The sequence below is a fragment of the Staurois parvus genome, unplaced genomic scaffold, assembly GCF_062004578.1.
Source record: "Staurois parvus isolate SC_StPar_1 unplaced genomic scaffold, SC_StPar_1.0 ptg000562l, whole genome shotgun sequence".
NCBI classification, from domain to species: domain Eukaryota; kingdom Metazoa; phylum Chordata; class Amphibia; order Anura; family Ranidae; genus Staurois; species Staurois parvus.
In genome coordinates this window covers 13,214,985-13,227,490 of record NW_028318358.1, presented here as the reverse complement: position 1 = coordinate 13,227,490, position 12,506 = coordinate 13,214,985, and the positions used below count along the sequence as shown (strand labels likewise).

The window sequence follows — 12,506 nt, the reverse complement described above, 5'->3', positions numbered from 1 at the left end:
TAAATGGGGACAAAACGCACATCAGGAGTGAGCCTGAACAAGTTGTTGGTTATGTGTTATAGAAGACGCTGGTAGTGATGGCAGAATTCAGGCTTTACGTGTGGCTTAAGTTACAAACATACAGAGCACATTGCAGCAGATATATATCACAGACAGATTACTTCCTGAAGAGATGATAGAGAAGAGGAACAAACAAGTTTTCAGATATACACAACTAGTAACCTTTAGTGTATAGTGCCATCTACTGATCAAGTGACATTAACACACAATACTATATATAGTACATTATAGTACATGCTGTTGCATTCCCAACACAAGTGCCCCCATAGGTGACTTGCTATGGGGGCACTGGACAGGGGGAGGAGGCAGGAGCACCAGCAGGGGACCTGAAGAGGAGAATCAGGGCTGCTTTGTACAAAGCCTTTGCACAGAGCAGGTAAGTATGACATGTTTGTAAACCTAATTTTTTTTTTTTAACAATCGCATTACAGGAAATCTATAGTCACAACATGCACTTTCATTTTATAATATCAAGATTGTAATACAAACAGTTAAATTGGAGGGAGGAAAGCCAAAGTGGATAGTGTGACAAGGGACCTGTGAGACAAACTGTGCTCACTCCCAGGAAAATATCACCTGTCATTTAAATAGCTGTGATGAGCCCAATAAGGCTCTCCACCAGCTAAGCAATTTTCAGAGCCTGATTAGGATTGTGTGAGTGATAAAAAAAAGAACCATAAAATCCTAAAAATGAGGCTGAGAAATGAGATCAGGAGTTCAACATACATCTAACTCTAAAAATATACAAACAGAAAAAAAAGCCTGATTATAGCCATATTGCTTTTTCACTAAGTCTAGGTGCAGAAACTTTCCCCTTTTGAGTCACTTCTGCCCCCCCCCCAACCTCCAAGCACCAAAAGACTTGGTTCCACCCCTTACCCGCCTCCAAGCAACAAAAGACTGCCATGCAAAAATAGATTCCCTCCAGTGACAATAGATCCCCCAGCAGCCAGCATCAATAGACCCTCCAACACCCCCTGCCATTACATACATTCAGTCCTGGAGGTGCCGGAACTGTGTTCCACAGCTGTCATGCTGAAAAAAGCCCTGGATATAATGTCTAAAAGTGGGTAGCCTAGATTAAAAAAAACAATCCAAAAGTTGCAATAACTAAGAGGGTGCTGCTGCTGAGCTGCGTGGGCTGACGCTGCAAACCTGTGTAAAATGAGAAAGGAGAGAACGCACACCCCATAGTGTAGCATGCATAAGGGAGTTTAATGGACAAAATAATAATTTTGGTCTGCACTCCAATCTCTTAACAGTTAAATTGGACAATCCAATATAAGCTTACATGAAAAATCCTTTCATATTGTGAGTGGTGCCTATCAGCTGGCAATCTTTCCAGAACTTCCAGGATTCCCTGCATGCTTTGCAGCTTCTCTAATGTTAAAATAGAAATTCTAAGGACTACAAATCCCATGGTACCTTGCTGCCTGCAAGCAGTGATTCCTGTTTTGATTCGTCCTCATGAAACTCCTCCCATCAGCACCTCTGTAGTTCAGAAGGCAGGCTCTGTGAAATGTGACACATGCTTACTCACAGGGCATAGGGAATGTGTCATAGAATTCAAGGAAGTAAATGTGTGGGAGCATATACTTCACAAAGTAAGTTTACAAACTTCAAGATCCTTCGGCTTAAGCGCTTAAGCTCTCTCTCTCCCCCCTGTCTCTCTCTCTCCCCCCGCCTTGCTCTCCCCATTGTACACAGATCTGACCCAACAAGGTGTCCTGCATTTACCGTATATTTCGCTCCATACGACACACTTGGGGGGGGGGGGAATGTCTGTGCGTTTTTATGGAGCAGCCAGGCCAGTATTCCCACCGCTGTTGTATGTCCGCAGTCTCTGGTCATCTCCTGTACTGTGTCCGCAGTCTCTGGTCATCTCCTGTACCGTGTCCACATTTGTTCATAGTTTTTTTGTTTTTTTGTTAAACTATAGTCTGGCCCTCCAACGGTTTGAGGGACAGTGAACTGGCCCCCTGTTTAAAAAGTTTGAGGACCCCTGCTTTAGCAGTATTTCTGCTCTAGGGTGGCGGGAAAACGGGTAATAGAGGTATGCAAGAAATAACTGGAATTCAATGTAGAAATGAATATCTGATTTTACATTTTGACCATAGATATGCCTTAATTTTTACAATTCTTATATTTCAGATATAGTGAGTAAGATATGGAAGGAGGATTCTTTCTTCGGAAGCCAATATCTAAATGGGATTAACCCCACACTGATAAAGAAATGTGTTAAAGTTCCAGGGAACTTCCCAGTTACTGACCACATGGTGGCTCCATTCTTGGGAGCTTGCACAAACCTAGAGAGAGAACTCCAGGTGAAGTTATTATCTGGTGTGGAGCTCTGGATGTAATTATAAAATAAACTGGTATTAAATTGTATAGCCAACATTTTTTTATTTGGATACAGTAAAGTTTTGAGACCCTTTGTTTTGCCATCTGTGTCCCTTTGGGGAGATTTCCATTCACTTCCTGTCTCGGACACAAAATGAAGTGAGAAGAAACCTGAATCTTCAGAAGTTCTAATCGATATGTATTCTATCCAAAAGAAAATGTTTTAGCTTTACATACGCTTTAACCTCCCTAGCAGTCTGATTATGTCCATATTTCTGTGCTCAAAGCGGTACACTTTTTTTTTTTTTTTTTTTTTTTTTTATTGTAGGCCTGTAATTTTTAGGAATAACTCACTGAAATCTGTCCGAACGAGTCTAGTAAACATCCCGGGTATGTTACAATTTGAAGCCCAAAATCATAAATTATAATTTAATAAATATAATTAATTCAATAATATAATCAAACCAAAAACACTGAAACTTGAAATATTGCGCCAAGTTTGCCCATCACTGAGCAAAGTTGCAAAATCGTTTTCAGTGTCTGACTAATTTCCCCACGAATCATTATCGCTCAATTCTGCAAGTGGTTCTGATTTACTATCGCTGTTCTCTCTGGTCTAAAACCGATTTTGACCTAAAGGGATGCTTTTTGGACACCATGGACATTTCTGTTCCAGGCAGAAAGAACAGTAAAAATGCAGGCAGGACAAAGCACTAGGGACAAAATGTATGTGAAATGGTTTGATACAATGTTTGACAAAAAGTGACACTAAAATCACATAGTAACTTTAAAATTTCCTGCCGTTCCATCCCCCGTACGTCCCGATGTTGCAGGGGACGAAACCCAGAAGATAGATGCCGGCATCCGCCTGAGGACATTGCTGGGGACACTGCAGGAGGGACATCGCAGGAGCGCAGGACAAGGTAAGTGAACAGATCCCGGAGCAGCGCCGCATGATAAGCCCGAGTATAGCTCGGGGTTACCGCTTGTGGTACTGAAAGTTTACCCCTAGCTACACTCGGGAATACCGCCAGGGAGGTTACAGCAGGGCTACATTGCATCTGACCATTACAAACCAAAAACAAATTCATTTTCAATATTCAAAGCAAACTTACCCATCCATCCATGTGTCCATGCTTTATTTTGCTTAACAATCACTTGGAAAACACCCCCTAACATTTCTGGCCATGACAATCTTGAGTAAGGGCAGATTCATGTAGCATTTACTTCCTGGAATCTATCTTCCCTTAGCTCAGGCATGGAGGCAGAGTGTGCTTGGCTAAAAAAAAACCCTCCATCCCTCCTGAAGGATCCTGGGATGTATGACATTTGCATAGGTCTGGAAACCAGGAAGTAACTGAAGAAATGTCCAAGGATCAGGCCCTCCTAACACTCTTGTATTGAACTGTATTGTTGCTCTATTGTCTCCCATTATATTGTAAAGCGCTGAGCAAACTGTTGGTGCTAGATCAATCCTGTATAATAATAATTTGCATAGGTCTGGAAACCAGGAAGTAACTGAAGAAATGTAAAAGGTTTAAAAGAAGTAAATGATATAATTTCCTATTTAATGCTAGCAGCATAAGGGTTAAGTCAATGGTGATTGAGAGTAACGTTCCCCTTTAAATTAGCTCAGTGTTTGATCCTACGTAACAAAATAATTTGCTTTTGATGACTAGACTAAATTAAATCTTCATTGCAGATTTCATATTTGTTACCTTTCAGAATGGTCACATTTTCCTGGCAGATTATGAAGCTCTCCAGGGTGTTCCTGCTAATACCATCAATGGGAAACAACAATACATAGCAGCTCCAATGTGTCTACTGTGGAAGAATCCTCAGGATAAGCTTGTCCCAATTGCCATCCAGGTATTTTCACTTAGTTATTTATATCCATAACTGCATTTCTGCAATATTAAATTTGTACATAATTAAACTTTAAAATTGTAACTTGAGAAAATCTATAGCTTTAAGCCTTGTACCCATCACTAGAATGTTAGAAAAAAACGCATTTGTAGTGATATCCGATAATCTGATCATTGGTACACAGCTTTCAAAAGCCAATCAGAACAGTTCATGTGAAAACATCAGAAGGGACAAACATGAAAATTTTTCTCATAATATAACTAATTTTTTTTCCCTGTAATTAGTATAGTACAGTTGTGTTCAAAATGGCAGTCAGACATCGCTAACCTGATCACTGTTTTTGGTAGAAATGATATTTATACATGGCAAATTTACTAGCAGGTGTAGTAGAGTAATAGAAATCCAACAGACCCAACAGTCATGACATGCATGCTGCTGATTCTGTGTAATTGATTTACTAATTGAAAGGGGCATGTTCAAAATAATAGCAGTTTGGAGTTCTATTAGTGAGGTCATTCATTCTTTGAAAAACAGGTGGCAATTATTGCCCTTATTTAAGGAAGGCAGCAAATGTTGTACAAATGTTGTGGTTACAGTGCATTTCTCTCAAATTCTGAGGGAAAATGGGTCGGTCTAGACATTGTTCAGAAGAACAGCGTACCTGGATTAAAAAGTTGATTGGAGAGGGGAAAACGTAACAAGAAGTGCAGAAAATGATAGGCTGCTCAGCTAAAATGATCGCATATGCTTTAAAATGGCAACCAAAACTTTAAAGATGTGGAATAAACCAAAAAACTACCATTCGAATGGATAGAAGAATAGCCAAAATGGCAAGGACTCGGCCAACAATCAGGTCCAGGAAGATCAAAGAAGGTCTAAAGTTACCTGTGAGTACTGTACAATTAGATGCCTATGTGAAGCCAAGCTGTCTGCAAGAAGCCCCCGCAAAGTCCCACTGTTGAAAAAAAGACGTGCTGAAGAGGTTACAATTTGCCAAAGAACACATTGACTGGCCTAAAGAGAAATGGTGCAACATTTTGTGGACTGATGAAAGTAAGATTGTTCTTTTTGGATCTAGTGGCCGGAGACCGTTTTGTCAGATAACCCCCAAACACTGAATTCAAGCCACAGTACACGGTGAAGACAGTGAAGCATGGTTGCGCAAGCATGATATGGGGATGTTTCTCATACTATGGTGTTCGGCCTATTTATTGCATACCAGGGATCATGGATCAGTTTGAATACATCAGAATACTTGAAGCCATGCTGAAGAGGAAATGCCCTTGAAATTGGTGTTCCAACAAGACAACGACCCCAAACACACCAGTAAACGTGCAACATCTTGGTTCCAGACCAACAAGATTGACATTATGGAGTGGCCAGCCCAATCCCTGGATCTTAATCCAATAGAAAACTTGTGGGGTGACATCAAAAATGCAGTTTCTGAGGCAAAACCAAGAGAAGATCTGTGGAATGTAGTCCAATCATCCTGGGCTGGAATGCCAGAAGTTGGTTGAGAACTGCTATACATCTGTGTTGCATGGAGTCACAGTGCTTATACAACTAAATATTAAGTGATTCAAAGGAAAGCAAAATTTTCAAACATTTTTAAGTTTATATAGTGAATGTTTGAGTTTGTACAGAAGAATACAAACGCTGCTATATTTTTTTGAACAGTCTAATATTCACTTTTCTTCAATTTTTTTTTTTTTTTTTTTTTTTTTTTTTTTGAGTAACACAAATATTTTTCTTCATGTTGATTTGGAATAGAATGTGTAGTGTTCCCAATGCATTTGTGTGTATGGAAATAAAGGCTATTAGAAGGATTTTGAGCTTTATTCACTTTTTTCAACACACTGCTATTTTGAACACAACTGTATTTGTACGAAAACAATTAAGTGACCAAGACCCTGCATGCTCGGAAACTATAAATTAAATGACAATAGATTATGCATTGAAAGAAGTATGGTGGTGTAAATAGTGGAAATGAGTCTTTATGTAATCAGTCTGGTCTACTAGCTTAAAGATCACTAGAAGAAAAGATTATTAAACACCCCAGGAGATTCTGTGCACATAGCATTTGTCCCCATCTAAATCTGTGCAGGGGTTGCTGAGCTGTGTTGTCAGATGGCCTGGTCACCCACCTAGTTATCTGATGCCACTGAGGAACGGAGAGGGAGTTCTGAGTGACAGCTCAGGATTAGAGGGATATGACAGGCAGTGCACACAGAGCTTGCACAGCCCCTACCCCTGCTTCTCCCAAACTGCCACAACATCTGTGCTGTCTTGTCTCCTCAACTCTCCTCTATTTTACACAGAATTCCAAGCTGCAACCTGCTATAAAGGGGAATAGAGGGTAGAAACTGTCAGCTTGTGTTTGTGAATGATTGCAGTTGGACAAAAGAGGTCCCATTCACAAAAACACAAGCTGAAAATACCGCACAATAGCTATTATACTAGGCAATATTGGACTAGTGTGGTAGCCAGTGTATGCTGTTGTCAGCTGGTGTCTTTTCGAGCTGCAATCATTCACAGCACAAGCTGACAGTTTCCAGTCTGTCTGTAAACTGAATAGCAAGTTGCAGCTTTGGACACTGTAAAATGAGGAGAGATGAGGAAACAGCAGCTGCAGAATGGAGGGAGGGGGGGTCACGGCTCAGTGCAGGCTGTAAACCCCCCCCATGGGAAAGCTAATATCTTTCAGCTTTTTGAGAGGTGGAGTTACAGCCCACAATGACAGAAAATAGATCTTCTTTACATAGGGAAACATTGTGAGGTCTCAGAGGAAATGTCTTTCATTGCGTTGATGATGCATGTCTGAATTGGAGAAACTATTTTGTGGGAGTTGAAATTGTTCCCTGAGTCTCTGAAATGATTTGAGTGGAATCGGTATACAGGTGATGGAGATGCATAATATGTTGGGTTCTGGTAAATAGTGCTTTTCTCAGGGGTGAAAGCATTAAAGCTTTCATATTTAGATCCAATATAAAAGAAGCCTACAACCTAAATAAAAGAAACAGGATCAAGTGGTCAGAACTGTTTGACAAGAAGCCTACTTCTAGGGCCTCCAGTAACCATGTATTTTACATACAGGGTAACAGTACTGATTGGTTAGTTATGCCAATTAACACTAGAAGACCCCCACCAGTTGTTGTAGCCAGGGGCGGACTGACCATTTGGAAACTCGGGCACTGCCGAGGGCCCGGGGTCAGTAGGGGCCCCGTGAGATGCCCCTGGTACCCTTTTTCATAAGCTTTTTTGAGTTTGGGCAAGGACCCGGGGGCCCCATGAGTTGTCAGTCCGCCCCTGGTTGTAGCTGAGAAGCTACAAAGTAACTCCATTGATGTGGGATGGCTAGACAACCCTCATCTTTCAGAAGCTGCTGGGTTGTTCGCCTAATCCTGGAGTGGCCCTTCCTATAAATGAGATCTCTGCTATTGGGGCACTTAGCAGTGAGGAGGGGCCAGAAGCCACCATCAGGGGACCTGAGAAGAGTATTTGGGCTACTCTGTGAAAAACCGTTGCACATAAGTATGAAATGTTTGTTATTTAAAAACAAAAAGCCACTAATATCACTTTAACATACTGAGCACAGTCAGGTAGGGGTTGTCAATGGATCATTGGGTAGCAGGGTGGATTTATCCCCACTATTTGTTGTTTCAGAGAGCCCAAATGTGTAAGTGATCTAAAGGAGGCTAGTGGGTATCACCCAGGAATAACATCAGGTAATCTGCATATAAGGCTCTTCATCACATTTTGTCATTTCTGAAGAGCACCCTGAGTCTGCCTCCTCTAGTATGGCACACTTATATGCACCCCACTCCTTACAACTGGTTAGTGAGGCACTTCTCACATAAGCCCATAGAAATGTGCAGGAAGCTGGATAGGCACGCTAGAGCTGGTGAAACTGTAGTCTCATGAACAGTTAAGCAAAGAACACAATTACTTAAATTGTCCTTTATGAACAGGCCATTTTTATACACTGATAAGTGGAGTTTTTCTATATATGGGTATCCCAGGTACTACTAGAATCTTATACGGCCATTTTTGTTATTTCTAAGATAAGGCTGAAGAAGAGTTTAGCTTTTTTCACATGTAATGTTGCTACCATTTCTCTGCCACCTGAATAACTCCTCTCCTGATGTTGCTCTGGGCTAGGGTCCCCCTTTCCCTACACTGTTTTGTAGATTCTTTCCCAGCCTGCTCTGTTCCAGACTCACTAAATTGTTTAGTTCCAGGCTCCTCTTATAATCAGACTGATGTGTTCCAAGGCCCCCCCTTGCCCAAGCAGCTCTGTTATAGACTGTTTACCAAGGCTGACCTGTTCTAGGTTCCTCCTTTCTTCCCTTCCTTTTTCTTCAGCTGTCCTTGCTGAGTAAAACACGTTTTCAGAGTTTGTCATGCCTGACCCATTATAAAAATCTATCAATGTAATATAAACATCAATTAAAAGTAAACTATAGGGTTTTGTTTTTTTATCATATTTTGTGGCCAGTAAATCCTGTATCTTTTTTGTATTCCAGTTATCTCAGACCCCTGGAAAAAATGTTCCCATCTTTTTGCCCAGCGACTCGGAATATGACTGGTTATTGGCCAAGATCTGGGTGCGTAGTGCTGATTTCCAGGTACATGAAGCTGACGCTCACCTTCTCCGCACCCATCTCTTAGCTGAGGTCTTCTCAATTGCAACTACGAGGCAACTTCCAATGGGGCACCCAGTGTATAAGGTGAAAAAAAGTCTGGAATTACTTTCATTGAGATGTTTGACAGATATTTTACTGTTCATTGGTAGAATTGAAAGCAATTCATGGTGTAAGGCAAATCATCTTAATTGCAGACGTTTTGGTAAAGGATTGTAGGGTCCAATAGTTGAATTGTGTATAGGCAAAACTTTGGTTGAACAGATTTGTTTTAGTGTATTTTTATTTATACACTGCTCAAAAAATCTAAAGGAACCCTTTGGAAACGCATAAGATGGGGGAAACTATCATGCTGGATATCTATACTGATATGGACTGGGTAATGTTAGGAACGTAAGGATCAGCAAGGGAGGATGTCACCAGCACACCAAGGATCACCAATATGGGTCCAATAGTTTTTTATTGAACGATCACATAGTTACAGCAAGGCAATGTTTCAGAGTCTCGCAGGACCCCTTCATCAGGTTTGTGACAGAAGCTGGAGAACTATTTTAGAAAACCATCCACCAATCAGAGTGAAGTAAGATGAGCCTGGCCCCACCCCATGATGTCATGTTCTCTCCAAAAATGCATAAATTATGAAAATAAACCATAATATCAGATGTGTGTAAACTGTTCCCGGGTATAGAAACATTGTGGTCACATGTGTAGCATAGTACTCCCCGGATTGTAATAAAGTGTCAACTTAAAGCAGTGCTGTATTATGGAAACAATGACCAGCAGATAGAAGCTGTTGCCTATAGATGTGGGGGGGGGGGGGGGGGGTCTCCTATTGCCAAGTGAGCTGTAATGAGGACAAACCTAAATTGGTCCTATTGGTGCAGCAGCCAACAGTGTCATGGTGTTCTAAACATGCTCAGTTGCTCTCTATATTTGGCACTGTCTTGAAAATGTAGAGGCTGATCTGCCTAAAGCTTTACTGCTGCTTGGACTCTGGGCTTCAGCAAAATGGCAGCCTCCAGCAAGAAGAAGCAGGAACCATGCTGGAGGCAATTTGCAGCACACACTAATTTTAGTAGCATAATTAATAATGTGGAATGTATGTTGCTTGCTAAAGAACATTCGTTTTGATCATGTTATGGGTAAAATGCTCTCTAAATATGCTTCTCTTGCTATTGTGTTGGAAGATGTACAAAGATTTTGAAAGTTCAACTAGTTTGGATGTAAATTCAAACATGCATGCCTAATATTAACTATAAGGATTTTCTTACTTAAAGCTGAACTGTAGTGTGAATTAAAATCTTTTGTATGTTGCTCAAACTTAAATGTAAGTTGAAATCTAATAACATCTCAGCCTGTATGCAGTAATCCCACAGCCAACATCCCCTACTGACATTCACTTCAGGGTAGCACGGGTACTTCTGTGGCCGATTTTTTTTTTTTTTTTTTATTTTTTTTTTTTTTAATATAGGAATGCCTGTCAAGGTCATGAGCACAGCCACTGTCCTGCTCCCATATCTCCTTGGTATTGAAAGTGTATTGCTGCTGCTTTAAAACTGAACTACTGAAAAAGCAGTTTTTGTCTAAATACTATAGGAATGTGTATTCCTACTTAAATGTTTGGTGTGCTTTGCGTATTTCTAGATATGTTCAGTAATCCTGTGTGTAGGATCTACCAGTAACAAAGACCAGTGACTGCTGCTCTCTCATTTTTGTGCGGGGTGACTGGTCTTGCATCTGCCTTGCTCCTGTAATTTTCTGCAGGCAGCCTGTAGTGGGTGGACCTGCTGGGCCCCTTACAGAGCTCTGCTCTCTGCACAGGTTATGTGCTATACAGTGATGTCATTGCTAGTGGTGTTAATAGGGTTGGTGTCACCTGGTACAGTAAATCATGATGCCACCCCCTCCTCACCACAGGCTCTCTACTGTCAAGCCTGCCACTGGGCAGGCTAGTTTCAGGTCAGCAGCACAGTCATGGTGTGCACCCCAAACTGACCCCTGAAAATGATGTGGTTGGTGCTGGCAAGCCGATCAGTGTGCTGGCACGGATGGGGGCGACACCACTGCAGTTGGATATCCCTTCCTACTTGATGGTGCCAGGGCAGCAATCAGAAATTTTGGGTCCCCTTGCACAGCTTTAGGCCTGGGCTTCCCTAGGACCTATTGTCGGAGATAGTCAGACTGCAGACATACTACAGGAGACGGTTAGAGACTGCAGATATTCTGTGTATATGGGCACTGGGCAGGAACACTCAGCCTGGCTGGTATAGATATAAACTGAGACACACTAAGCTGCTGTTCTGGAGATCACAATCCTTCAATGGCCTGCTTCACACAATGAAGGTTGCTCCGAGTTCTGTTAAATGGCATAGCTGCAAGGTCGTTCCTAAATCCCTCCCTTGAACCAGACCCATTTCAACTGATAGACTGCTTGGTGAGACCCTGTTTTTCAGAGACCTTTCCAAAAACATTCCATTAAAATGGGGATTTGGCATTTATACCTAATGCTAGTGAAACCAGGTTAGATAGATTTTTCATGGTGGGAAAAGTTCAGCTTTAAATTGTTAGAAGGCAATTACAAAGTATAAGGTACCCTAAAATGATTTGCATGTCTAGCCTAAAGCAAATATCGTATACAGCTGGATCTTAGAACAGTGTTTTTTTTTTTTCTTTTTCCTAGCTTATAATTCCACACCTTCGCTACACACTGGAAATAAATACCTTTGCAAGAACGAAACTCCTCGGACCAGGAGGCATCTTTGATCAAGTAAGAACCAAAGCACTGGTTACATTTTGTTTGGCTATTCCAGTTGACTAGAGCAAGTGGTGTCAGTAACAGAACATTCAATAAAATACACAACTGAAAAAATATCTAAATGGAGAAAATAAAGTTTAGTCTTCTGGAAATTCTTATTTCTAAAATTGTGAAAACAGTGGTGGTGATTTGGGGATCGAGGTGGGGGTGGAAATTTGCAAAGTCATTACTTGTGGCTGTTAAATGGTGCAGAAAACATTCTGTGGGAGGGAAGGAAGCAACATGCACCAGCCATCCTTGCCTCCCAATGAATCAAATCCTTCAGAGAAGAAGGCAGCAACATGCATTGGTCTCTTTCCTTTATTTGAATAAAGTTGTTAGTGTAGAAAACAAATCCTTTTCCTTTGGTAAAAGTACTAGTTTGATAGGCCTGACGCAGAGGCATGCTAATCCTTCCTTAATTACCTTTACTTTCTAAACCTTTCCATAATTATTTGGCACAGTCTTTGAAATAAGACCCGCAGGCCAATGGTCATGGTGAGTATTCTTTTCCTCCAAAAGGACTATATCTCCCCCACTTGTATGTTGGGTTTGCTTATTTGCCATTCACCACAATCCTTGAAGGTTGTAAAGTTACTTCTTTCAATGACTCCAGAAAATGTGGGCAAGGTGCTGAACTTGCCTGATGTTAAACCAGCAGTGCGGTCATATATTTATTTTTTTTTTCATTTAAATATTTGATTTTTCAGAAACAATTTGTAGAAATATACTCTTTACACTAAATGTATGGAAAATGTGTCAATGTTTTAAAGTGTAACCATATTCTGTTAGTCCCCCATAAACTC

General features: G+C 41.0%; 1 protein-coding gene across 1 annotated transcript in view; it reads left to right on the top strand.

Moving 5' to 3' along the window:
- The window catches only part of LOC149450860 (polyunsaturated fatty acid lipoxygenase ALOX15B-like), a 53,766-nt gene that overhangs the window by 11,386 nt on the left and 29,874 nt on the right, over positions 1-12,506 (top strand). The window contains exons 4-7 of the mRNA XM_089691346.1: positions 2,212-2,384; positions 4,126-4,269; positions 8,790-8,993; positions 11,587-11,673. Coding sequence (XP_089547472.1) covers positions 2,212-2,384; positions 4,126-4,269; positions 8,790-8,993; positions 11,587-11,673 — 608 coding nt within the window. The remainder of the gene's footprint in view (positions 1-2,211; positions 2,385-4,125; positions 4,270-8,789; positions 8,994-11,586; positions 11,674-12,506) is intronic.